The sequence below is a fragment of the Myripristis murdjan genome, chromosome 5 (assembly GCF_902150065.1).
Source record: "Myripristis murdjan chromosome 5, fMyrMur1.1, whole genome shotgun sequence".
Classification (NCBI taxonomy): Eukaryota; Metazoa; Chordata; class Actinopteri; order Holocentriformes; family Holocentridae; genus Myripristis; species Myripristis murdjan.
The window spans coordinates 4,589,207-4,614,297 of record NC_043984.1 but is presented as its reverse complement, the minus strand read 5'-3'; the positions used below and the strand labels follow the sequence as shown (position 1 = coordinate 4,614,297).

At 40.0% G+C, this 25,091-nt stretch overlaps 1 protein-coding gene across 2 annotated transcripts in view; it reads left to right on the top strand.

Annotated features, from left to right (window-relative positions):
- igsf21a (immunoglobin superfamily, member 21a) overlaps nucleotides 1–25,091 on the top strand; it is a 224,342-nt gene that overhangs the window by 66,003 nt on the left and 133,248 nt on the right. For both annotated transcript variants that reach the window (XM_030052223.1, XM_030052221.1), the window contains exon 2: nucleotides 3,995–4,107. In XM_030052223.1, the coding sequence (XP_029908083.1) occupies nucleotides 3,995–4,107 (113 nt within the window). The remainder of the gene's footprint in view (nucleotides 1–3,994; nucleotides 4,108–25,091) is intronic.

The following is a 25,091-nucleotide window of genomic DNA, read 5'->3' as shown; positions in this document are numbered from 1 at the left end:
ATCAGTCTGATTTGCTTGTTTCCTATTTAGTTTTTTTCTTTAATTTATTTCTACCCTTTTATCCCATTTTGAAAACTTTTAAATCATTATTCATTTAATTATTAAATTATTTATTTTTCAATTTATTTGGAGGTTTGAGATTTGTATTGACTTAGGTTAAACTGCAGGGGTTTAGAGGGTCATTTTCCACTGCATTACAGTTGATACAGGTATAGATGGCTGTTCCTGTGCTTTAATACAATCAGTTTCTTTGGTATACAGATTGTAGAGATTGTTGCGTTTTATTATTTTTATTTATTTATTTATTTATTTATTTGTCTTTTTAATGTTCAGTCTTGTTACCTGTGAAACACATTGCATTGCATTTGTTTGTACAAAATGTGCCATATAGATCAAGTTTGGTTTAGGTTGGGGTCTGGAATAACATTTGAACTCTTCAGTGTAGTAGTATTCTCTTTATGTTGGCCTAATTATTTTGTAAAAGTATGTGGTGCTGGTGGAAATCCACAGTTCGCCTGATGCAGTTCTTTAAAGCTGATATAATAGTGAACAAATGCATGGAATGAACACATAATTTAGGGGTAGGCAGTAGGCAGTAATGCCTAATAAAGTCTTTATTCCATTTTTCCGGTTAAGTCTAAACAGCCCTCGCTTTCTTCATTTCAGTGATGAGTGCATCATCCACGTTGTGCAGAAGCGTGCGGTATAGATTCTTAGACAATAGCTCTGCAAAGGAGAAGAGTCTCTGTTTCATTCATTCAGTCAACCTTTATTTAGTTCTTGGAAGGCACACTGAGAGTGTGAGAAGTCATTTTCAATGGTGCCAAGATTACACTAATGCCATTTTACACTAATGCTATCCTACCCATAACTAAAAATCATAGTCTATTTTGGTTCAGTGTTTAGAATGAATAAGCAAAAGCATTCATAGGCTCAAAATGGATTTGAAACTCAAATTTTATTTGTTATATGGTCACTCCTCATATACAAAGCTCAGTTCAATAATATGAGAAAAATAAACGCTTCAATCCAAAAATATAAACAAAACTATAAAGGGCTCTCTCATCCCAGTAGTGGGATGAAAGAGGCGTTCCAGGTGTCACTATAATCTGACGCTGAACTGAGCCTTTTATTAACATTCAGCGTGGAGAGCCACGGGCTTCTCTTGAAATTGCAGAGCCTAGTCTGAAATCACCAACAAATCATGGCTGAAGTGTGTTGATGGGCAAGTTGCTTCTCATATGATTTAAAGGTGAAAAAGTGAGGGAATAACCACAATTTGACCAAAGTATGTAGAATTAAACTAATGAAGGACACGACCTCTTATGTGGAACTGATGAGAGCTTGATTATTTTTTTTCATTATTATTATTATTTCTGCTGTTATACCTCTGTTACCCATTGTGTTCCATAAACTGAAATCTTTGACTTTGAATTTATGTGGGTGGCCTTTTTTCTTTTTCTGTCTGTTCAGCCAAGCGATCTATCACTGCCCATGCTAACTGCCCAGGCCTTCCTCTGTTCATTACAAACTGCAGTTGCTGCTGCCAGACATAAAATGTTGATTAAGAGTCATAAACTCTGGATGTATTTATATGAATAAACAAGTCCTCACCCATACAACCACATGCCATTTGTTCCAACCCTCTAACACGACCCATGGGAGTATTTCCGTAGCGAGCTAGCATGCTAATTAGCAAGCTAGCCACTAAAAACAGTTGGTTAAGGTTAGAAAAAGGTCAGGCTTATGAAATGTTAGCTAATGTTTGCTTATAAGATAAGATAAGATAAGATATTCCTTAATTAGTCCCACGGTGGGGAAATTTCACGCATTACAGCAGCAAAGTGGATAGCAAGATATGAAGCAAAATTTACATTATAAACAGTATAAACAGATAATAAATAGCAAAAAGCAATATAAACATTCTAAAAAGGAATATAGAAAAACAAAATAGAAATATGAACAATATATAGAAAAACAAAATAGTTTTTATTAGGTAATTAAAAAAAAGAACTACTGTTGTTTGTTGTTGAATTGAGTGAAAGTTGTGTTGATTGATAGATCCGCCACCTCGCCAGCCTCCTTAAGGTTTATTTGTGCTCCATGTTGCGTTCAAGGTGCTCACGGCACGAACGGCACGCCAAGGTGTTTGCCAACGGCGCGACATTCATGGTTCATGCATGGTCCATGTTTGCAATAGCAAGAAACAGCACTGCCATGCCACGTATCTCACAATTTTTTGTAAGAACACAGCACGGTGTTCATTTTTTTGTACCTAATATTGGTGAACATTTCTTAACGCACAGAGCTCCATCCATCATTTTGCCCTTTGCACCATGGGCACCGTAGTGAGTATTAATCAGCCTTCACACAGACTCCGTCGCTCCCTACACACCACACCACAGCGGCATTATTTACAAGACAGCTAGAGGTCACTTCAATTTAATTCAACTGTTTGTTTTTCATGTGTTCATTCTCATGCTTCTGTATGTAACGTGCAGGCCAATGTCCGAGGTTTTTTCCAAGTTCCGCTGTGGAGGATCCATCACCACATTACATTCAGAGTAGAGTTTAGTTGAAACTGCTCAGCTCCACACTAAGGTTCAGTGTCAGAGGGATGTGCTGACCACAGATCAAGACCCCCACTGTTAGCTTAAGACTAAATCCTGCCGCCTTCACCTCTATATATCCCTTCTCTTTCTCCTACACAAAAATCATTCAGGTTTCACTCCTTAGAACACAGGAGAAGTGCTGTAATGGCCACTTAAATTGGAACATGATTGCATTTCATCATTAAAGGACATGATTCCTCTGCCTGAGGACAGTTTTGAGTTATGTTCACCACTTTCTCTCAATGCCAAAAGCAATAGAGAGGAAACTGTCCCAGCCCTTGGACTGAAATTTGTTAGGTCATACTAACACTGACACATCTCCAGCAACAATGAATCAGAATAAGAGGGGAAAAGATGACCGTGGCTGTGCTGTGATCTCATGTTGGCAGGAGGGTTCGGGCAAGTTTCGACAAAGTCAGTTCCCCGTTTATTGTCAATGGAGCAGCTCTGGCTGTACATTGCCATTACAGATTAGAGTGTACGTTCTCTTGTGTCTCAATGTATTAGATACGATGTGGACTGTCATTGCCTATTAGTATTACCTTTAAAACAAAAGTCAAGACTTGCATTCCTTTGATTTGGTTACTCATCATAATGTATTTAATATGGATTTAATGATGCATTCCTTTTGAAATTCCTCTCTGAAATCATTGCAGTTTGATGCCATTCAAATGACTGCCTTTCTGTCTGAGGTTTATTGACTGAGCAGGTTTATCCAAGGCCAAAAAAAGGTTCAGCTATAAAGGAGGGGTGGGTGGGGGTTAAACAGATTCTACACAGCGAAACATGCAGTATATAAGATTTCATGGACATGCTTTGATGAGAGCACCAAATCTATCTCACAGTAGGGTACTTTTTCATTCTGATTTCCTCATGTTTCTGTTTTTTGGAATTTGTGAATGAACTGGAGATTTGTGGATTTGCGAATTAATAATCCTGTACATTAGCAGAAAATAACTGCTATTTTACCTCCGCCATGCATGCATAGATTATAGTGGTTTTAACTAAGGCTTGGAGATATGGTTGTGAGTGGACGTCAGCTGGTTTAAATCCCAAAACCAGAGCCAGCTAGGAGGTTATGTTGTGCTGGGGAGCTCCCAGGTATGAAAATCTATCAGAAATTCAAGTCACATCATAGCTGCAAAAAAAGCAAGTGGTCAGTTTCCCTGGATAAATTAAGAATTTAAATAATAAGTGCATTTGAGATTCATGAGTGCTTTATCGTGATTGCCCAATGGTGGTGTTATATTTTATTTCCATAGGAGAAAAATAACTCACCAAAAATGAAACTTCTTTTTTTTCCCAGGCAAAGTGTTTTTTTTTTTTTTTTGTTTTTTTTTGTTTATCACTATAATAAAACTCTTCTCCACACTGTCTTTCAGGATATTTGACAGTTACCATAGAGCCCCTGCCTCCTGTTGTTGTGGGAGAGACTGTTACTCTCAAGTGTAACTTCAAAACTGACGGAAGGCTTCGAGAGATTGTCTGGTACAGGGTGAGTAAGCCTCTCTAAACTTTCAGTGCCATTAAGAAGCAAAGCATCTATTTCATTCAGTTTTATCTGTACTGTATAGAAGAGGGTCAGTGCCAAAAGCCATAATACACGTTTGCTGTTCGGCTGGGAGAACAAGTGCACTCTGTCAAACTTCAATTGTTGGAAAACAAGCTATCATATTGGCCAGCTGTATGGGAGGCAGCGCTGGCTGTTGCTTGGGAGCCTGATTTCTCAATCCGCTGGTCATTGCCATCATTTCTTAATAGTTCACAGCTGGCGACTCTACAGTTACTACAATCCCAGTGGTGTATTACACAGTGATAATTACGCTGCTGTAAAAAAAAAAAAAAAAAGCGTCTTTGTATCATCAAGATGGGATTTATATGGTTTCTGATTTGTGCCATAAAAACTGATATGCCCTTATATTTTGTATGATAATGATGATATGAAAAAAATAGGCACATTGCAACTCAAAGAGTGGGGATTTGTTTCACTTCAAGAGAGTCACTGAAAAGCACTTGAATTGGAAAGAGGCAGCAGCTGCCAGTACCACATCCTTGCCTGACTGTACTCTTTTGCCAAAAAGCTCAAGAATTTGCATCCTTGAGGACTTTACAGATGTGCTGTGCAGTCAAGTAGTTGACCGAGTTGTTGGGCAAGTTGGTGCGTGGTGACTGGATTGTTCTGCAGAGTGGGTAAAGCGTGGGACCGCCCCTAAATGACATCAAGCAGAGGCTATAGATCTTTCTTAAAGCGCATTCTTAAGCATTTCTGTGTCCTCCACGAAACCAAAGTGTGATCCCAAAACAAAAGAATGCAAGGAAGGAGGATGGAAAAAAAAGATGCGTCGGATGGCGACTTGGTCCACGAAAACAAATTGGAAGCCACAAGATTTATTGTGAGAACAATGCATCACATCACAAACAGTGCAGTAGTACAGTCTATAGCAAGGGTCATCAATTCCAGTCCTCGAGCGCCAGTGTCCTGCAGACGTTTAGTCTTCCCTAGCATTTAAAGCTCTCACAGGCAGAATATTAACTTCAATTTATCATTCTCAAATTAATTGTGATAGCATAGTATAATGGCTTTAGAAAAATGAGACAGTGAAAATCAGTTTACTCTATGTGTTCCTTTCTTTGTGTTTCCCACAAGTGTCCCACTGAACAATGGGGCAAAACCTCCACCTCCACCAAAAGAGGAAAAGAACTGCCTCACTGTTTGTAGCATGGAAGCATTATATTAAATTATAGGTGAAATACAGATGCTGTCTAGTCCTACAGTACCTAGCTAATTATCCTGGAGTAATTAGCATAATCACACCATTCACTTGTGTATTTTCAAGAAAAAGACACCCACTCTACTATTCAGCTACGCTCCACATTGATAGCTGTCTTTCAGTATTATAGTGGCCAAAATGTCTCATCAGCAGCCCAGACCCAAAATGATAGTTATGTGTGGTAACCCTAGTTCTGTGATTATGGCCTTTGCCCACAAAGGGACTGTAAGGGCTTAGTTACCCATATGCTCACTGGGGCATGTGAGAGACCTGAAGACTGGGTGAAAAAGAACTGATTCGTTAGATCAGTTACAAACATACATTGTGACACAAACAGTGGGTGAACAAACTAAACTGAATAGGTAGTGAACACAGAACTGGAATTGGAGTAGAATGGACGTTCTCAATCACATCATCACAGCAGGATGGTTGGAGTTGCTGCCATTTTTATGTGAGTCGTAACTTCCACATTCCAGCAAAACCACAAGCACCAGATAAATACAAGCACCATTTATTTCTGAACTAGCAAAATGACCATGGCAAACAGTTCAATGTCCACTCTACTCCATTCAAGTTCTCTGGTGGTGATCAAGCATCAAGTCATTGGTTTTGGGCAGGCATTCAGATCTGAATTTGGCTTGCGGTGAACACATCTTGTGCTTTGGGAAAGTAACTCTCCTCTGCACACAAGTTTATTCCAGTTCCGTTATTCAGATTCCTGCTCCATCATTCAGCTTGCACTGTGATAATTTCATGCCACCTCCTCTGTGAACTTGCTCTGTGGTCTGCAGCTGGCCAGTGGGTGAGGAGTAGTGTCACAGCTGTTGTGTAACACCAACGCTAAGGGACTCAAAGGGTTAGCAAAGTTAACAAATTTCAAATCCTCCAAATGCTTTTTGGTGTCAGACACCAGGAAGTTTATAGTAGGACGCACCATGGTGGCCAGTGTAGATATTTTAGTGATCAGCTGGTTTTTAATCTATGCTCTTGATACAATTGATTCTTAATTTGATGACTAATTTGCAATAGAATTCAAGGGCTGTTGGATGGGGACAAGTAGAAATCATCACTGAGATGACAGGCAGGTCACAATTTAGTGGATACTGCATTCACATTTCTGACAATTAGTGCCAAAGATAATAATTACCTGGAAATACTGCAGGGATTAGAATGCAGGACTGAAATGCTGTCTAACTTGTTTATACTTAACTCAAGTCCTTGAGACAGAACCCACCAGCCCTAATCCTAAAGAACCAGAACTACCCCTTACTCCGCTTGGTAAGACAGGCAGCCAAAAACTCTGGACAGAGTTTACCATGACAAGAGTCGGAGGAGCAATCCACAAATCTTGGCTGTATGACAGTTTGGTCTGAAAGGAAGCCTCTCCTAAAAAAAAGGCACTTGACAGCACACCTCGTGGTCTCTAACAGGTATGTGAAAGAACCTGTGAGCATTAGGCAAATTACTCTTTGGTCTGATGAAGTTAAAATTGATCCTTTCCATTGTAATGGAAAACATGTCTGGCAGAAACAGGGGCACAGCTCATCACCCATCTAACATCATTCATACCGTGAAGCATGGCGGTGATGGCATCTTGCTGCAGGGGGGCATTTCAAAGGCAAGGACTTGTGAGGATTGAGTGAACAATGAATGGAGCCTAATACAAGCAAATTCTGAGAGGAGCCTGCTATACAGTGTTACAAACACATCCAAGAAAAACTGAAGCTGTAATTGCCACCTTTGGTGGCAATTACTGCAATTACAATATGTTTTCACTCTGCCATAATCAGGCATTTTATGCAGATTACTGACAAAAGTATATCAGTTCAGTTCAATTTTAATTCAGGTAATACTTTTGTTGTCACATCATATGAAATATATAGGAATGTAAAGAATATTGGAAGATGAAGAAACCATTTACCGTACAAAAGTATAATTATTTTCTATTGTGAAAGCAGTATGATCTACATGAGCGCTCAAATGGATCAAATTAAAGTTGAATACAGTACTGTTGAGTGAGTTTTTGTTTTTCAAACACAGGTTTCAAAGAGAAAATGAGGAATGTTTTGATTAAAGACAGACACCATAATTCACATTTGAAACAAAGCTTTGATGCATCTTTTCAAAGCGCCATCTCCTCTTTTTTTTTCCCTGTAGCACTCATGAGCACTTGAATGACATAAATGAAACAGGCGACTGAGTTCACAGCACTTAGTTAATCTCAACACTTGTTTAAGTCACATTGGTACTGTAAATGTATTTGTGTTTTACTCTCTATGCAAATGTTTTGTCTGCATCGCTTTCAAATTATTTGAACATTCATTCTGTCATACAGTTGTGGATTTGTTTGCACTGTTCTGCTCCACGGGCTGTTGGTTGACTTCCACAGAATCACGCTCAAACTGGCTGTGTGAGTGTGTGTGTCTGTGCAGTACTGTAGCGAGTTACTGGAAAATAAGAATGTGAATCTCAGTGACAAGCATTCCTGCAGATTTTCATTGAGACGAGCAGCCTCTAAATGATTTGCGCCCCTCATGCGAGCAGACCGCCATCACTTGATGGAAATCTGGAATCACAGAAATTTGTCTTTTAGCGGGCATGATTACTTAGGGCTCAGCACCACTCTGTGCGTCAAAAACTGTGACTGGGCGAGAAGGGAAGGGGCCACTTGTGTATAGCACATTCACACTGTTAAATGATGCACATTGCTGGTAAAGTAGGTTCTTCATTGACTGTACATGAAATGAAGCAATTTGCAAACATTTAAATAGAAGGGTAACTCCAGTGTCTTTGCATGATTGAACATGAATTATTTTCCCACTGGCCCCAGCAGGCAAAAATGCAAATAAGCACTTTTTCATACTTTTGACTGATTTATTACTATAGAATGTGTGATATTCAGCAGCAAAATAACCCCCCAAAAATAATCAACAAAGTGATTAAATTTGAAATATCTGATTTGTCTATGAAATTTCAAAGCTTAAATCGCTGCAACCGTTGATTTCATAGACGAGCTCTCATGACTAACTGATGGAAGCTTTTCATTTAGTGCAACCAGCAGTAAAATCAAAAGGAAAACCAGAGTGGAAATTCATGAGGCCGATAAATCTCTCCATTCATTTGTCTTGCCAATACATTAATGGGACCTGATGAGGGGCAGTCAGCTGCTGGCTTTGCCAACATACAGGCTGGGTGCTGCCTTCTACTGCTCCGGGAATAGACCGTAATTGCATAGAGCCTTCAAAAATGAGCCAGCTTTGTGCACCTTTTTGGAGACAAAAGCGACAAAACATTGTATGGATTGATTCATCAGCTCAAGGTGACTGATGTTTCAAAGCAAACAGCTTTTTTTTTTTTTTTTTTTTTTTTTTTTTTCTCTTTTCATTTTGGTATTCAAAATACCCGTCACCAGCATGTCTGCTCCACACAGCTCTCCGAGTTGCCAAATCCCTGACTAACTCTGAGCTGGCATCCAGTCTGATTGGTCAGAAGGACACATGGCGGAGAGGAGAGCGGGCCAGTGGCAGAGCAGAGAGGCAAAGATAACAGGCTATCACCAGGTGACAAATACAAAGACCAGGAACTGCAGCCGAGTGACCAATCAGCTGATCCAAGCCAACTTTTTGTTGCGCCTCTTATCGTCAAATGCATTGCACTTGACTTTTTGCGTGCAAAGTTTTGGGATAATTTTTTTAGATGTTTTGTGCAGTGGGAGGGTATGGTGACATTCACCTTGGTGTCACCCGCTACCCTGGGCTGGGACACTGTTCATTAATGAGCGAGCAGCAGTTTATTGCTTAGGCAGGGATTCTGTCTTTAGAGTTCCTCTGACTTTCTCACTTTTATCGTTGTGAAATAAAACAGTGTCTCTAGACTCATCTTAGCAAATGCTGACCTTTCAAGGCAGGACAAAAGAGATTTATGGCACTTTACACATTTGCCTTAGTATCATAGATCACTTTGATTGCAGTGACAATTTAATTTAATCAGGTAGGAATCGGAGAGCTTTGTTTTGCTTATACAGAATCTCTGTGTCAGACTCTTTTTTTTTCAGTATCTATTGATAGCTGTAGTTTAAACATCCCCTCTGAGAATAAGGCTGCCCATATTAAGTGTGCTCATGAGGAAAGCAAAGAGGTTGAAACAGGAATCAGCTCTATCTCTCTGGTGGCCACTGCTCAGCACAAGTGTTGATAAATTATAAATCAATTACCCACACTTGGCTGCCAAAGTTTCTTTAATCTCTGCCTTTTATTACACTAAACACTGTCGACTTCTCATTTTACCTCCTGTTCAAATGGAAGTGGGCTTGATACTTACCTGGGGAATCCTCATATCTAATCGAAGCTTGGCCAATCACACGGAGAACGAATAAACTCGAGATCTCGGCGAGTGCTCGTTCATTACCCGCCTGTCGTTATCTTGACGGGATTCCGTTTGAGGATTTTGTAATGCATAGCGGAGCCAGACTGCATTCTCAGACCGGTGCAGCTTAAGCTCCGTTTTAAGATTATCAAGATTGCTTTTGAGGAGCTTTCAAGCTAGACTAGTTCAAGTTCTCTTCAACATTATATCTAGAATCAGACGGAGATAAAAGTTACCGACTTGATCAGCGATGCCAAGCGGTTTGATGCTTGATGAAAGTGTTTTAAATTTTCCTCTGCATCATGAATTTTTTTTTTTTTTTTCAAAGAATAGCCTTCATTCCATTTTCTTTATTTAAGAATAAACAAGATTGAGACAGAGAGAGAGAGGCTGAGTGAATGCAAGAGAGAGATCTATTGGCTGTTATAATGCTGTATTAGCCTTGCAGCTAATGCTTCAACAGCAAATAATGAAAGCCTCTTAAGTGTTTGTTATTTTGTACTAAGGGCTACATGAATGCATTTATTGTGTGGTGAATATTGGCAGGCCACGGATTAAGCACTATGGATATGTAATACCATCAAGCTGTCTTTTATGCTTTAATAGGATACCAAGTAGCACTGATGGATGACTTGATAGGGGGAGTCTCATTGTGCTGCCTGTTCAGGAGGAGACTGTCAGGGTGGCTGGATGTTGGGAGGTGTTGCTGTGTGTGTGTGTGTGTGTGTGTGGTTGCAGGGTGTCCTTAGAGACTGCTCCTCAATGAGACGCGCAGCAGCTCACCTCACGCTGTGCTCGTTCTGATTATGTCATTCTAATGAAGATACACCCATGGGTCGTCTCCCAGCGGAGAGCCAGGTACCCCGCACCGACGCCGGCGACAAAGGGTATCTGCTGGCTCGCCTGTTGAGTGCCAGTCTGCATTATGATTAATCTTAATCCCTGGGTCAACCATCTCTGCCTCGCCTGCCCTCCCTTCCCTCCCTCCCTCCCTCTGCTCATTACAGCACTCCTCCATCCTCCCTGACATAATTCTTCTGGGAGCCTCGCTCTCGCCAACACGAGCCTCTTCCCTAAGTGTCGGTCATTTACCACTGACCTGTCTGCTAGCCGGGCCGGTGGGGTGTGAAGGGATCGGTTCGCGCCTGCTATTCTCATCATTCAGCTGTGTCAACCTGTGTCCATTTCATTATAATGGCTCAGACTTGCCCGTCTTAATCCTGCTCTCTGTTGAATTGGACACCGTTCTCACACTCCATCTTCATTATGCATGTCGCCTAGCTTCACGAGATAAAGGTGACAACAATCAAGAGTTGAGCAAGAAAGTAAAAACAGTCATGATGCCCTGCAGATAAGTTTGTTCTTTCTGTAATAATGTTGTTATTAGCGTTATGAAGCCTCATTCATTTCAAGTGTAATATCTATAAAATGTATAACCTTCACGTTTCTGCTCATCTATTCCCAAAGAGTCATATTTTAGAATTCCATTATCACCATTGGTTTCCATTCATTCCACTACAATATGAAAATGAACTTTCAGAGACTTCAAACTTTCTTCACACCAGTATTCCATCACCGTAATAAAGTCATCCACATTAGTTTTCCTAAAAGCAGCAGCACTGTTGTGTTTTGGTGACTTGAAAGTGGCACGGAGTGAAGCGCTCCCTCCACCAGGGAAAATAGTCCCCGAGGAAATATTTGCTTCACACAGCCAATAATCAATTCTGTGGTTTATGAATGTTGAGGACTTTGTTTGCCACAGCAGCACAGCATCACAAGGTGGCTGCTTCAACTACAAATTCAAAATTCAAAATTCATTGAGTCAAGCCAATGATGGGAACCATGTAGCTTCAACCACCAAATGTCATGCTTAATGCACTTTCTTTTTTTTTTTTTTTTTTTTTTGTCCGTTGAGTCTAAAAGCTCCTAATCATCAGTCTAATGACGGAAATCATGTGGACTGAATCATCAAATTATGTTCTTATTCCTTTTTCCTGTTTCCTGTCTGTTGAGTTGAAGTAGAAACTTGCATCTCCCTGTGATTGTGATTTTTTTTTTTTTTTTAAACCCACGCCTCACATGTGTAGGCTTTGTCAAGTGTGATGAAGAGATGAAGAGAAAAAATATCTATCAGCACAGAGATAGATCTTCCCCTCGACTGATTGTACCCCTCTCGGAGAAATGTTTAAATTGCATCGGACAAACTCCTGCTTCCCGCCCCTATTTATCACATAAACCTGGCCGGTGCAGGGTGGCCCGCTCTAACACTCATCTGTGACTTATAGCTGATGGTGTGACGATCAGTCGGCACACTTAGAGTCTTATAAACATTTCTCAAATATTTTGGATTTCCACTTACACGGCTACTGGCATGAAATAAGTAATTGTAAGTCGACACCAGCTGACTACCTTATTTCCCTGTAAATCTTTTTTTTTTCCCTCAGTGACTAACCTGCCTGACATTATGCTATGCCAGTTCTGGTCATGATCAAGCATCACTGCTAACTATAACAGCTGTAATGTTACATTGTACATTGTAATTACTCGCCAGGCAGTGATTCATCCATATGTTTATTGAAATTAAATGCTAGAAGTGAATCAAATCTGTATTACTATTGCCTATTGCACACACCGTGAGGAAAAAATGCCCTCGAAAGAAAAGGAGCAAACTGAAAGCGAGGTGAAAGGCAGACAGTGAGCGCGTGTCCTCGTCCAGCTGGATAGGACAGCAGGTGAATGAGGACAGTAAGAGGATCATGTTATTTAGAACAGACTAGAATTCAAGGACAAGAATCTGAAATGCGCTCTCTAATTAGTCATTCACACGGCTGTGAAAGCCATCGAAGACTCTCTGCATCCTGAAAAATAAAGTCCATGACATTCAGACTGAGTTCAGATGGTCAGTGTTTTATTATGAAAAAATGCAAACAGCAGTGATAATGAGAATGACTGAAAATACTATTGCATCTACACAAATGCTGAAAAATACAACCAAAACCATTTCATAATAAGATTTGATCACTGTACATCTTGACTGCTGAATAATATACAAAAAAGTAGGCTTATTAAGTTAATTTCTCTTCATTTATTTTCATCCTGCTGGTATTTTTTGCTGATTACCAGTTGTCTTTAACCCTGTGACATACAATTATGCATGTCCCATTTTCCAGCTTTTCACAACAACACAATCAAACACAACTAAGTCATGGCAAGTGGGCCATTAATAATTTGTTTTTGAATGTCCTATTAGTAACAGTACAAAGTGATATATTGCAGAAAGCCGATTTACTGACTAAAGTCAGTTTGTTAATGAAGAGTTAAGGGAAACCTGGGATTTCCTTTTCCAAAACGTGAGATTAGATGAACTCTAGATCAGTTACCATGGTAACTTGTGCTCTGAAGCTACCCTTGAGAGCAGGTTTTGAACCTGAGTTTTTGGTCAGAAAGCCTGTTGAATCTGCAGGATTTTACTTGGGAAACAGTTGTCAGGGACATGGCGTGCCCCCCCTTTTTTTGTGTGGCAATCTGACACATTGAAGTCCATATAATTATTCACAGTCAAGATCACCAGTTTCTTCGTTGCAAACTGTTATAAAGTCTGGCTTTCTTGCTTGGCGATGAAGTGACAACTCTATTTTCACTCACTGCTGTTTCCAAGGAGAAAATGATTTTGGATTTTTTTTAAAGATTATTTTTTTTAGCATCTCTGCTTTATTTGACAGTCACGGTGGAGAGAGAAAGGAAAGGGAGGAGAGAGCGAGGATGACGAGCAGTAAATGGCCTGAGGTCAGATTTGAACCCAGGACACTGCGATCAGGACTCAGCCGTAACAAATGATATACGCTCTTATCTGGTGAGCCCCGAAATAATTTTAGATCTGCTTTGGTGTGAAACTAGATAATCTAATATTAGTTGATACTAATTTGATTAGTGAGTTAATTAATGAATACTAGTTTGATTAGTATCACCTGTTAATTTGTTTGCTCCTCTTGCATATTAAAATAAGCTAGTCTGAACATGATTCCTGACTCTCCCCAGTTTTCTCCACTGTGTTTGTCTCATGTCTTTGTGGAGAAAAAGCAGAGTTGAGACAGTGTGTGATAGGCCTACACACAGGGTCAACCACACAAGGGCTAATCCTCTGCACCGTACTGTGTTTAGCACCCCCCCCCCCCTCCCTGCCCTCCACCCTCTGCTGCAGCTCCACCATAGTTACACAGCATCAAAATATCCAGCCAGTGTGAACTGTGTTAGATTTCAAACGGCTGCCAAGGTTCTGGGTTTTTTTTTTTTTTTTTTTGCCAGAAAGAATTTCAGCTGAAAAGGATCTGTACTAAATAAACGGTTGAAACAAATCTTGTGTTAAATTGTTTAAACTTCTGAACTGACGTGGTAAGCAGTTTTCACTAACTCACACTCTTTTGCAGCTGCCGCCGTGCTGCTTTTTTCTCGTATTCTGTGTATTGCAGGAAAAATTCAACAGGCGTGGAATATGTTCTAGTTTCCTTGTTGTTGGTTGCCATGGTGAACCATTTTATCTGAGGCTCTTTAAGTTCACCATGAATGTGCCTCATTTAGGTTCAAATAAATCAGAGCTGAATTCATTGTAACCAGCTGTTATGCAACCACTGTAACCCTGAATAAGCCATGTCTTATTTAATCAGCCCTGAGTTCAATGTTAGGGTTCGAATTTGTTAACATGCTTTCTGGAATACCCCTCTCTTCAACTGTGCCCTGCCCATGGACGGATTTTCCACCGCTGCATGGCCGTGCTTTGTTTCAAACTCACAGAAATGTATTTTAAGCTCCAGGTCCCAAGCTTTCCACACGTCCTGCTGAATTACAGAGAAATGTGTATAAAACGATGCACAAGTCATCAAGGTGTCTACTATTTGATGAAATGTTAGAGCCATAAAACAACGACATCTGGGCTTTGAGTATTTCACTCAATATAATCCTGATGCAGCTTCAATGAAGTGTTATAACCAGCACATATAGAATATATAAGTGACACTGTTGCATGATATGGAAAAAAGTTGTTTTTATCTGACCTTGAAGTTACTTAAGGGGATTTTTAAGTGAAAATCAGAGTCAAGGGATTAAAGACAATCCTCAATATTCTATTCCCAAAAGATTAGAAGATTTTTTTTCCATGTCAAATCTAATGGGCCGTCATTTTTGCACACTAACTGCAGATGCCATTTTGTCCTTTTAGCCCCTGCCCCTGCCCTTCCCTGCTCTGGAGAAACCCCATGTGTTAATAATTGGATCCTATGTGTTGCTGAAGCTGCTTGGACTATTAGTACAAGCCTGTGGTTGTATGGAGTGGGACCCGAGGCTGTGCCTGTGTGTGTGACCCTGCCTTTCTCTGAAACCTCTCCCCTAGGACCTTATTTGTTTAAAATGGGACTGTTTGTTGCCTTTTCAATGCACTTTTGGTTGAATCGTGGCTTGTTTATCAACTTGGCTTATGTGGAAAGTAACCATATATGCAATTTTAAATTTCGATTTTTTTGAAGATCGAGCGCTGCAAACTTGTGAGAGCGCATCACTTGGAACTATTGCACAAAAAACCTGCCAAGTATGGATTGTTTTTTTTTTTTTTTTATTGTTATTTATATCTGCTCAGTTCAACTTAGTTTGTGTGGGTGTATTTAGTTTTTAAAGTTTTTACACCCATGAGCAGAGAATGATCTGTATTGAGTTTGTAGGCGCTCTTATGTCCAAATCTTGCGCAGTACTTTCCCCTCAACATATTGCCATTATGTGAGCGGCCCAAAAGTGCAGTACACGTGTTGTTAAGTGTTTGCCAGCTGTGGTTTTGGACACAGGCCAGCTGCCTGAGTTGCTTTGAGGAGAACAAGATGTTTATATTTGGAAAGATGAGAACGGCTGACCTGATTACAACAGTACAGTAAAGTTATAGCTAGAGAGCAATCCCAGGATGATATGATGGTGAGGCTGAGACACTCGGTGCCCACACAAACTCTTTGCACCTCATCCTATTCTAATACCCCCAGCTCTTACAATGCCTCTGGTTGTGTTTCTCAGCTTTACTTGTGGCCCACGTTTTGACAAATCCCATTAAAGCTGTTGACAGTGTCAAAGCGCAGTATAACGACTATGCAAATGAGTTTTTCTCTTGTCACAGTCAGCCGAGAAATATGGGAGTGCACCTCCTGAGGGCAAATATGGCACTGGATTGTCTATTAGCTTCTCCTGGTCAAACATTACCTTCAAATGCTGTGGCAAAGATAGGTTACTGGCTACTCGACACAGAAGTGGTGTGTCTCTCTACCCGGTAATCCTGTTTCTTGACTGCGGAGAGACACAGGAGGCGTCATATTCTAAATCCGAGTTTAAAAAACTCCAAGGCAGGGTTGCCTGGGCAACTGGAATCTGTGAGAAGGGAAGAGAGCCTGCTGAGTGTGTACACACAGCACACTCCTGTGGGGTTTTTGGGTGTCTAACTTCCTACTGTTAAATCCCCAAGTATAAACGTGTCAACATTTCTCAGTTCAGCGATGTTTTTCTGTTGCATCTGTGTTGTAATTGCAAGGGTATGAATAATGTGCACTGGATGAATAATGTGCAGCGGTTATTAAAACCTACATTTTTTTTTAATCTACAGCATTCTTAAACATCCGGTGCCATATTTCAGTTCAGTCAGGAAAAACTTCCAATGGATTTCTAATGCAAAAAATGTCTTTTTCCCCAGTTTAGTTCTTTGATGCATCTAATTTGTTATAATTGCTTTCATGGCCCTCCCTCTATGCTCAGCCACTTTCCAGTGCCATAGGTTGAGGGTGTGTCTAGTGACATGTAGCCCCCCATCGTGCCATCATATTCAAGGTGTAAGCAGTTAATCCAAGCAATATAAAACAAAAGAAAGAAAGAAAGAAAATTTGTGAATGAAATATTGTTTTTTTCTTAAAGGTCACATCATAATCCCTGACAAATATGAAGCACAAATCAAGGGTAATAAACACAGTGTCAAACATTTGTGTTCCTCGCACACCCACATGCACTGACCAGGTCCTTTGCCTTTTGCTCCTCTTATCCACTTAGTGAACTGATGAAAAATAATATGCACGCTGAAGATGCAGAGTGAAATGAGAATTTGCCTTGAATTGCATATAAGCACATTACATTTGTTTGACACCAGGCTTTGTTGCACACTGAATCCCTCAGTTGCCTCCTTCCTTCCTGGTTTACCACACATACACTCACTGTCCCTGGTGTGCAGCACATACTGCTCAACATCAAATAAGCCTTATTATCAACAATGGCAGACTTATCATATTATATTTTATGAAACATATGCGGACCGGCATTAACATCAACAAGCTATGGCAAGCAGTGCACCCGCAGCTCATGTGCTGCCTATATAAACGCGGCGGAAGACGATTGGCCTCTCAAACATTTTTTTTTAATCTAATAGCGTCACCTCAGCATCTGTAATGTCTCAGACCATGAAAAGTGGCGGTGCTGCTCATTTCCTCAGCATCATATTACAAGCAAGTGTGTTTTAATGCCGGTTAAGTCCTCTTCCTGAAAAAGGATACTGCAGGCAAAGTTTCTAAGAGCCTCATCCTTCCCTCTAATGCGTCCACACAGCAGGGAAATCTGATTTGTTTTTCCAGTCTGATATTTTAGGCTCACTGTCCACACCACATTGTCGAGGTAATCAGTTTGGATTTGTGCATTGTAGCAGTGCAATTCTTTGCTGGCGCATGTATATCGGTTGCCATAGTAACTACGCAGACATCCTTACGGAGAATAATAATGCATTTTAGTGTTGCTCTCTAAATGGAGGAAAGGTATCCAGGTTTCTCTTTTTTTATTTTATTTTTTTTTTGCCTGGCATTACCTTGGCAGCTCACACACAGCAGGAGAAGGGTCCTGTATCTGATTTTTTTTTTTTTTCTGTTTACCCATGAGTAAATATGTTTTATATATTTTTCCTTCCCTTTTCCCTTTTCTCCTTTTTCTTTTTTCTTATGTGTTGATTAGAATGTGACAGGTTGGTTTTTTGGCACTGTCCATTACTGAGAGACGCTCCCACAGGAGAATCATCCACACCTGTGCACATAGAGTGGGAGGAGCATTATCTAATCAAGATAATTGTTGTAAAAATTGTTTACAATATTCTTGATGAGGCTCAAGGGGGCCCGACATGTCAGTATGGTTAGTAAATTGTCATGCTGTGCAAGTGCAGTGTGTGTGTGTGTGTGTGTGGGGGGGGGATCTTCCTTTCTCAAGCAGACCAGACACTCCAAAATTTGAATTTGAGCTGCCTTTCTGAACATTTTCTTTAATATTCCAACCGCCAATATGTTTCATCTTCAGGGAACAATATCCAATGCTGGAAATTAGCAACAACAATACATCTGGGAGGCATGGTAATTTTGACTCGTTTGCCAAACAGCCAGTAGAGCTAGGAGAGGTAACATTAACTTTCTTGAAAAATTACAATTAAATTTGGAAATTTGCTTTTCATTATTAGATCTTTGAGCCGTGATGCAAATGTGACATAGCCTATTGAGCAAAATATACAATTTGGACTACATTTTTTGCAGTGTCAGTCTGGCAATCTGCATCTGGTATTACTTTATTTGCAAAGTCTAAGTCTATATTGGCTCAATGGTGAAACTCAATCGATAAACTGATACCACGTTCAGTGTTAACACTGAACATGGAATCTTCTACAAATAATTAAAAGACTGCAAATGAAGACCTATTACATGAGTTAATGTCTTCATGTAAAAGACGGATGCACTTACACAGGATGTAATGTTTTGAACTTTTTTGGTGAGAGATCAATTTGTATTTGAAGTAGGCCCACTCGAGCCATATGCAGAGTAATGATAATAAATCTTGCAATCAACAGCCCACGTAATTGCCTGACACCCAATTTACACACAATTTAGCATTTGTGGAACAGAATTCCATTTTCCAGGATGCACCGCGAGGCTATTAGGTCCCTGATGTGGTCATTGTCTCCTCCACTTCCGTGTCCTCAACCATATCTAATTTTACTGAAAAAAGAGGGAACGATTTCAAGTGCTACACTAAAAGTTTCTAAATGAGACAAAGCAGCGCTGCTCCTTTCCACATGCAAAGCACGCGCTGCACATAACAGCCTGTCTGAAACCATCTCTCCTGCCTCCACGCGGGGCTCCCAGCTGACCCCAACCAGGAATATTACAAATAACCTCTCTCCCATTTAAGATGTTTCTACATGGATTTTTTTTTTTTTTTTTTTAAATCGAATGACAAGCCAGATCCTGTGTTCTGCACTTTTAAACATGGCACAAACCTCTGTCATCTTTATTAGCCTGCTGCTCCGTGCTAAATGTGTGGCCCCAAGGGGAAAGGGGAGATAAGGTGATATGGATCACTGCACCACAACCTTCCCTTTCGAGTATGTCACTAGGGCAAATAAGCAGCCTGTTATACATGGAATGATAATTACACACTTCACCATGCCAGCAAACTATGAGATGACTCTTTTTAAAAAAAAAAAAAAAAAAAAAATGCTAATAGCAACAAAGGGACCGATCATGGCTGTGTCTGTCTGAGAGCTTGTGTTACTAATGGCGGTGGCTGGGATGACAATGGGATATTTTGTGTCCATGCTGCTAAGAGTGAAAAATACAACAATAGGGATCCATTGTTTGCATCTCCCTGAGATCCCCAGGTATCTATCAAAAGCATATTCTGTATCTAATTAATTAGGTAATTCAACAAATGATTACATAGAAAAAAAAAACCTCTCCATGAGATCATTTGGTTCTCGGTTGTTGTCCCCCACTGACTCATTTTCTCTCAATAACAATAAGATATTCTAATAGTTACATCACGCACTTTGTCACATTTATGGTAAATATGAGTATCAGCTGGAGAAGCACAGCAGCACCCAACAAGCACTTGTACAACATGATACGATTATTTATCAATGTGTGTGTGTGTGTGTGTGTGTGTGTGTGTGTATTTCCAAACATAAATCTAGTAAGGACTCTGGCACATTCATCTTATAATAGCACATAACATCCAGCCCAGCCCTCATTAATCTGCAGACAAATAACACAACTTTTACACTTTGACAGGACATGCAGTGAATATGCAGAAGTTCAGTTTCACACTCAGGTGATATGCCAGGCCCTCCCACTGACTTCTGTGGACAGCTGATGTGCAACCTTCACACATGCACAGACAAACTTTTTTTTCTGCGCATGCGAGAACATTTGCTCATTAGCTTAATAGCTAATGTTAACCACCAAAACAACTTGGTTAGGTTTAGGGAAAACATTAGGACAGGTTATGGTTTGGATTATGGTTAAGTAAAGGGTTAGGATTAGGAAATGGTTATGGTTAAGGTTATGAAATGTTCCCTAGCAAGCTAACGTTTGCAAGCAAGCTAATGTTAGTAAATAGGTTAATGTTAAAAACATACAGACAGCCAAGCTAATGTCAGCTAGCTACATTAGCTTGCTAACATTAAAAGCAAACCACACATGAGTGTTAGCCCATTAGCTCAATGGCTAACATTAGCCATCAAAACTACTTAGTTATGTTTGGGGGAAAAAATTTGGTTAGGAAAAAGTTATGGTTAGGGTTAAGGTTAGGTAAAGGGTTAAGTTTAGGGTTAAGTAAAGGTTATGGTTAAGGCTGTGAAATGTTCCCTAGCAAGCTAACGTTAGCAAGCAAGCTAATGTTAGTAAACAGGCTAATGTCAGCTAGCTACATTAGCTTGCTAACATTAAAAACAAACCACACATGAGTGTTAGCCCATAAGCTCAATATCTAACATTAGCCATCAAAACTACTTAGTTGAGTTTGGGGGGGAAATTGGGGTTAGGAAAAAGTTATGGTTAGGGTTAAGGTTAGGTAAAGGGTTAAGTTTAGGGTTAAGTAAAGGTTATGGTTAAGGTTGTGAAACATTAGCAAGCAGGCTAACGTTAAAAACAAACAGACAGATGATACCAGTCGTCAGAAGCTAATGTCAGCTAGCTGCGTTAGCTTGCTAACATTGAAAACAAACACCGGTCTGGGACTTTGTGGGTGTTTGTCCTGCATGACTTCACATATCACCTGCATGTAAAACTGGACTTCTGCGTCTGCACTACATGTAATTTCAAAGTGTAAACGTTGTGTTATTTATATGCAGATTGAAGAGACTTGGCTGTAACATCTGATGGTATCAGGGCTAAAAGTTCATAAAGTAGACGTCAAAATCTTTGCTGCATTTATAGTTTAACAACCACCGCCAAGAAGGTTTGAATTTAGTCTACATTTAGTCTGCTTCTCTCTCTCTATATATATATATGTAGGCTTCTGATCCAACATGGCTTGAAAAATTCAGAATCTCCAAAGTAGAAGCATCGCAGATTTCCTAAATCCATTCTTGCTATCACAGCAGGATCAAACAAGAAAGTGATTACTTAGTGATTAGGAGTGGATCAGAGCCTCTTTGTGACATTTGCATTAGACAAGGAAGTGATTTCCATATCAGAGAGGAGTCTTAGGAGTAGCCTGTGCCCTGCTTCAACACAAGACACTGTGAGGCGGGGCAAACAATTTTTTTTATTTAGCTGTTCATACAGTCATTTGGTGGTTTATTTGCTTGCATGTTTACTTGGAAGGACTATGAAGACGTGCCTCTTGAAACAAAAAGAGGACATACACAAACTGCAAGATGAGAAGCACTGGACCCTGGCCTTGCCTCAGTAATATTTGAAATTAACATTACATAAAGTAACAGTGTGTGTGTGTGTGTGTATGTGTGTGTGTGTGTGTGTCCAGGGGGTCTGCACTTCTCTGTGTTATGTATTATCAGAGGTGAAGTTGTAAAACTGATAGCGTACAATTTAAATGTAACATAGCCTCCTCACTATCCACAGCGCGGGATCGTTACAGGCCTACAATAAAAAAAAAAAAAAAAAAACACCATAAAAGGCTGTGGGAGTGCATAGAATTTGTGTGCTCTTTCTATTATGCCTCATCTTTAAAACATCAGACCCGTCTTTGGAGATGTTCCTGGATGCTGGTCAGTTTTTGTGCAGAGTACTGGTCCCAAATGAACGTCGAGATTGATCATTTAGTGTCAGGTTGGTGGAGACTCTAATTGCTTTAAAGGGAAATCAAAAACCCTTCATTTTCACAAACAAAACAAGGTGGAACACTCCACGGTTGGCTAGAATGTATGATCAAATAGGTGTTAATTTAATTTAGTCTCCTCTCATTCAGCATTGTAAGCAGGGAAATCATCCTGCTAAGCTGCACTCGATATTATCTTGTACCATTATCAGTGACAATACACTGTTATGCGAGGCTTTATGTAAAGAGAAACATGATTTTGTCCTTCCTTTGATTTCGACAGGATATGTTATCACATCTAGACGCTTTTAATAATTCAAGTTGAGACCTGATGGGAGATGAGTGGAATGTTATTTGGACAGAGCTACTTTTATTTCATGTCATTCTAGCCTTTGTCTCTGCTCCTGCAGTTGGTTCACGTAGGGTTCCAGAGCAATCATCTTTGATAATGGCTGAAAATAACATTTTATGACAGACATTATAAATTTTGCACATATACAATTACACATATGTGATCTCAGTTGGCCAGCCCCCCCAGAGTGATTGTATTTGAATAGAACATTCATAGTGCATGATGCAACATCTGTGTGGGCGCAGAAACCATTGAATGACATTTGGGACTAAAATAAAATGGGCCATTACAGCTGTATTTGTGAATCTGAGCAGTTTATTGTCTATGCAAGCCTCAGAACCTGCGACAATATCACAGAAATAAGATGAGGGGAAACCCAAACCTCAACAAAATGGGAAACTGCTTGAAAACATTGATCACTGACAGCAAATTCACACTTCATTGCTCAGCACACCAGTTACTAGTGCTCAGTAATTAGATTACTCTCTCCAGTAACAATGTAAGGGATTAGTTTCATATTCAGTCATCTCTTTACAGGTACTGTTCTAAAAATGCTGTTACATCAAAATGAGCTTTTTTTAGAAAATGTAACATTTGAAACAGGAGGTTTTCCACTACTGATCTTCTTTCCTCATGTGTGGTCTTGTCTGCTGATGGTAATATAAGCCACTTAATTTTACATATACTGAAAGACTGTTGAATGCACAGAAACTACTTATCATGCTGAATGATATTTTTGTGTTTCATTTGAACTTGCATCAAAGTGTGCCCGATGCTGTTGGGATTACAACTAATATACAGTGACCTGATTTTTGGGAGCAAATCCGGGGACATTTGCTGGACCTTGGAGCTATTTCATTTCTGGGGGGGAGGGGGATGCTGTAAATTATTACGTAAGTATAAAGCTATCAAGAAAACTCAGTAAGATTTTGATTTTCACAAAGCATCTTTGCTATTATGACAATAAAAAAAAGGTTCATGGTGAAGAGGCACAGCCTGTGTCACGCATGCTCATGTCGAAAGTGAGAAATCAGAAGTCATTTGGCAAATCATAGGCCCTTGAAGGTACAAATATTTGTAGCCCACTTGAACAAGAGAGCACGCTGAGAGGCTCGAGATGAAGGCTGGCCATTCCATGTAGTCATATATCTCAAAAATAAATTGCATGAAACACATGAGGCCAAATTTTCAGGGCAAGACGTGTTTGTGTTGCAGTTTGTCTAATCTCAGAAAACCGAACAGCTCTCAGGACAGCTTGCAAGAGCTGCGAAACGAAAGTCTGGATACAATGGACAGTGGATCTGTACAAGAAATGTAAAGAGGGAAATGGGATGTCTTAACCTCCTCTTGTGCTGTTGTTGCAGTGAATAGTCACTGACAAGAAACCACATGAACGCAGTCAGAACGGCTACGTGAGGAGGATTTTGAGAAGTTTGTGGCGGTTGTGAAACTTTGAGAACTTCAGCAACATATCCAGACAAGACATGTAGGCTTATTTGCCCACAGTATTTGGGAAAAGTTTGATATATCAGGCTTGGGTGAAGTTCAGCTCATTTTGGCTCAAATTGGCTGTGCTAGATGTGTGGTCAGTTCTATTTAATAGTCATTAGCCCTCTGCTCTCCATCATGAAGGAGGAAAATTTCACCTTCCTAATGTTACCCTGCTCACAACAACACTACAGAGCAGCCGACAGAATATATGAAATACAAAAGGTTCATTTTCTTTAGTACGCCCCAACAAACCAAACATGCTTTCTAACCGTTTGCACATGCCAAGTTTTCTGGAGATAAAGCTTTGTCCAGTCATACCTGCAACCACCCCATAATGAGCCTGTCTCACTTTGGCCACCCCATCCTCAGTGCAGATTTAACTATTATAATGGACATGTACTTTGCCTAAAGTGTCAAACTGCATTTCAGAGAAGATTAGCTCTGAGTGTAACATTAAAGTTGATACCCGAGGCAAAGAAAAAATGATTCATCATGTTTAAAACAGTTCTTAATAAGATGTCCTATCACCGGGTTTTGACCTAGGTTGCTTCATCACACGATTGAGCCCCTTAAATATGAAATGCCCCTCTGGAATTTGGTCCGTGCACTAAATGAACCCCTTCAAGGCACCGGCGAAATTGGAAACTTCAATACAGCTTGCACTCAGAATTGCTTTTTAGGTGCAAACAAACTGTTTCCACCCTCTGCGTCCACTTTCAGTACTTAAGGATAAATTGAACAAATGTAGTGATGCTCCTCTCATTGCCAGCTGTCATCAGTGTTACTGCATTCAGGTTAATTTATGCCTGGCAAAGCACCAGCAAACTTTTTTGCTTCGGTAGACATTTTGACTCCTAGAGACATCTCCACAATGCTTGGAGACAGGATGAAGACGCTGAATATTGGTTGCATGTAGAACAAAATGAATGCAATGTGACCAATATGACACTGAGTCCATCTCAGCCACAGCTGTCAATTGCTACTGCAAGCTCGTTCCTTCAAATGTCATTAAACCTTGCTTAGTCTGGCACTTTTTTTTTTTTTACATTTTGCTTTACTTCATTTCATCCTAGTTTTATCTAAGAAAGACGTATTCAAGGGAACTGGATAATAAAACGCCACCCAAACAGTGCCACAGTCATGAAGTCAAGCCATCAGATTTTACCACACAGCTGTTTACATACGATATGTTAACACCCACCAAGCACAGACATAGATATATAAACACATAGCTCTACCAACATACATCTGATTAATAATGCTGCGTTAGAAAGTTTTAAGACAGGTTTTTAAAGTTTTAATTAGTGTAATGGATATGGTTTATTTCACATAGTCTGCTAGACTAATTCCATAGATTAGGGCCAGTGACCTGAGAGACCTGCTTGGTTTGTAATTGATAAG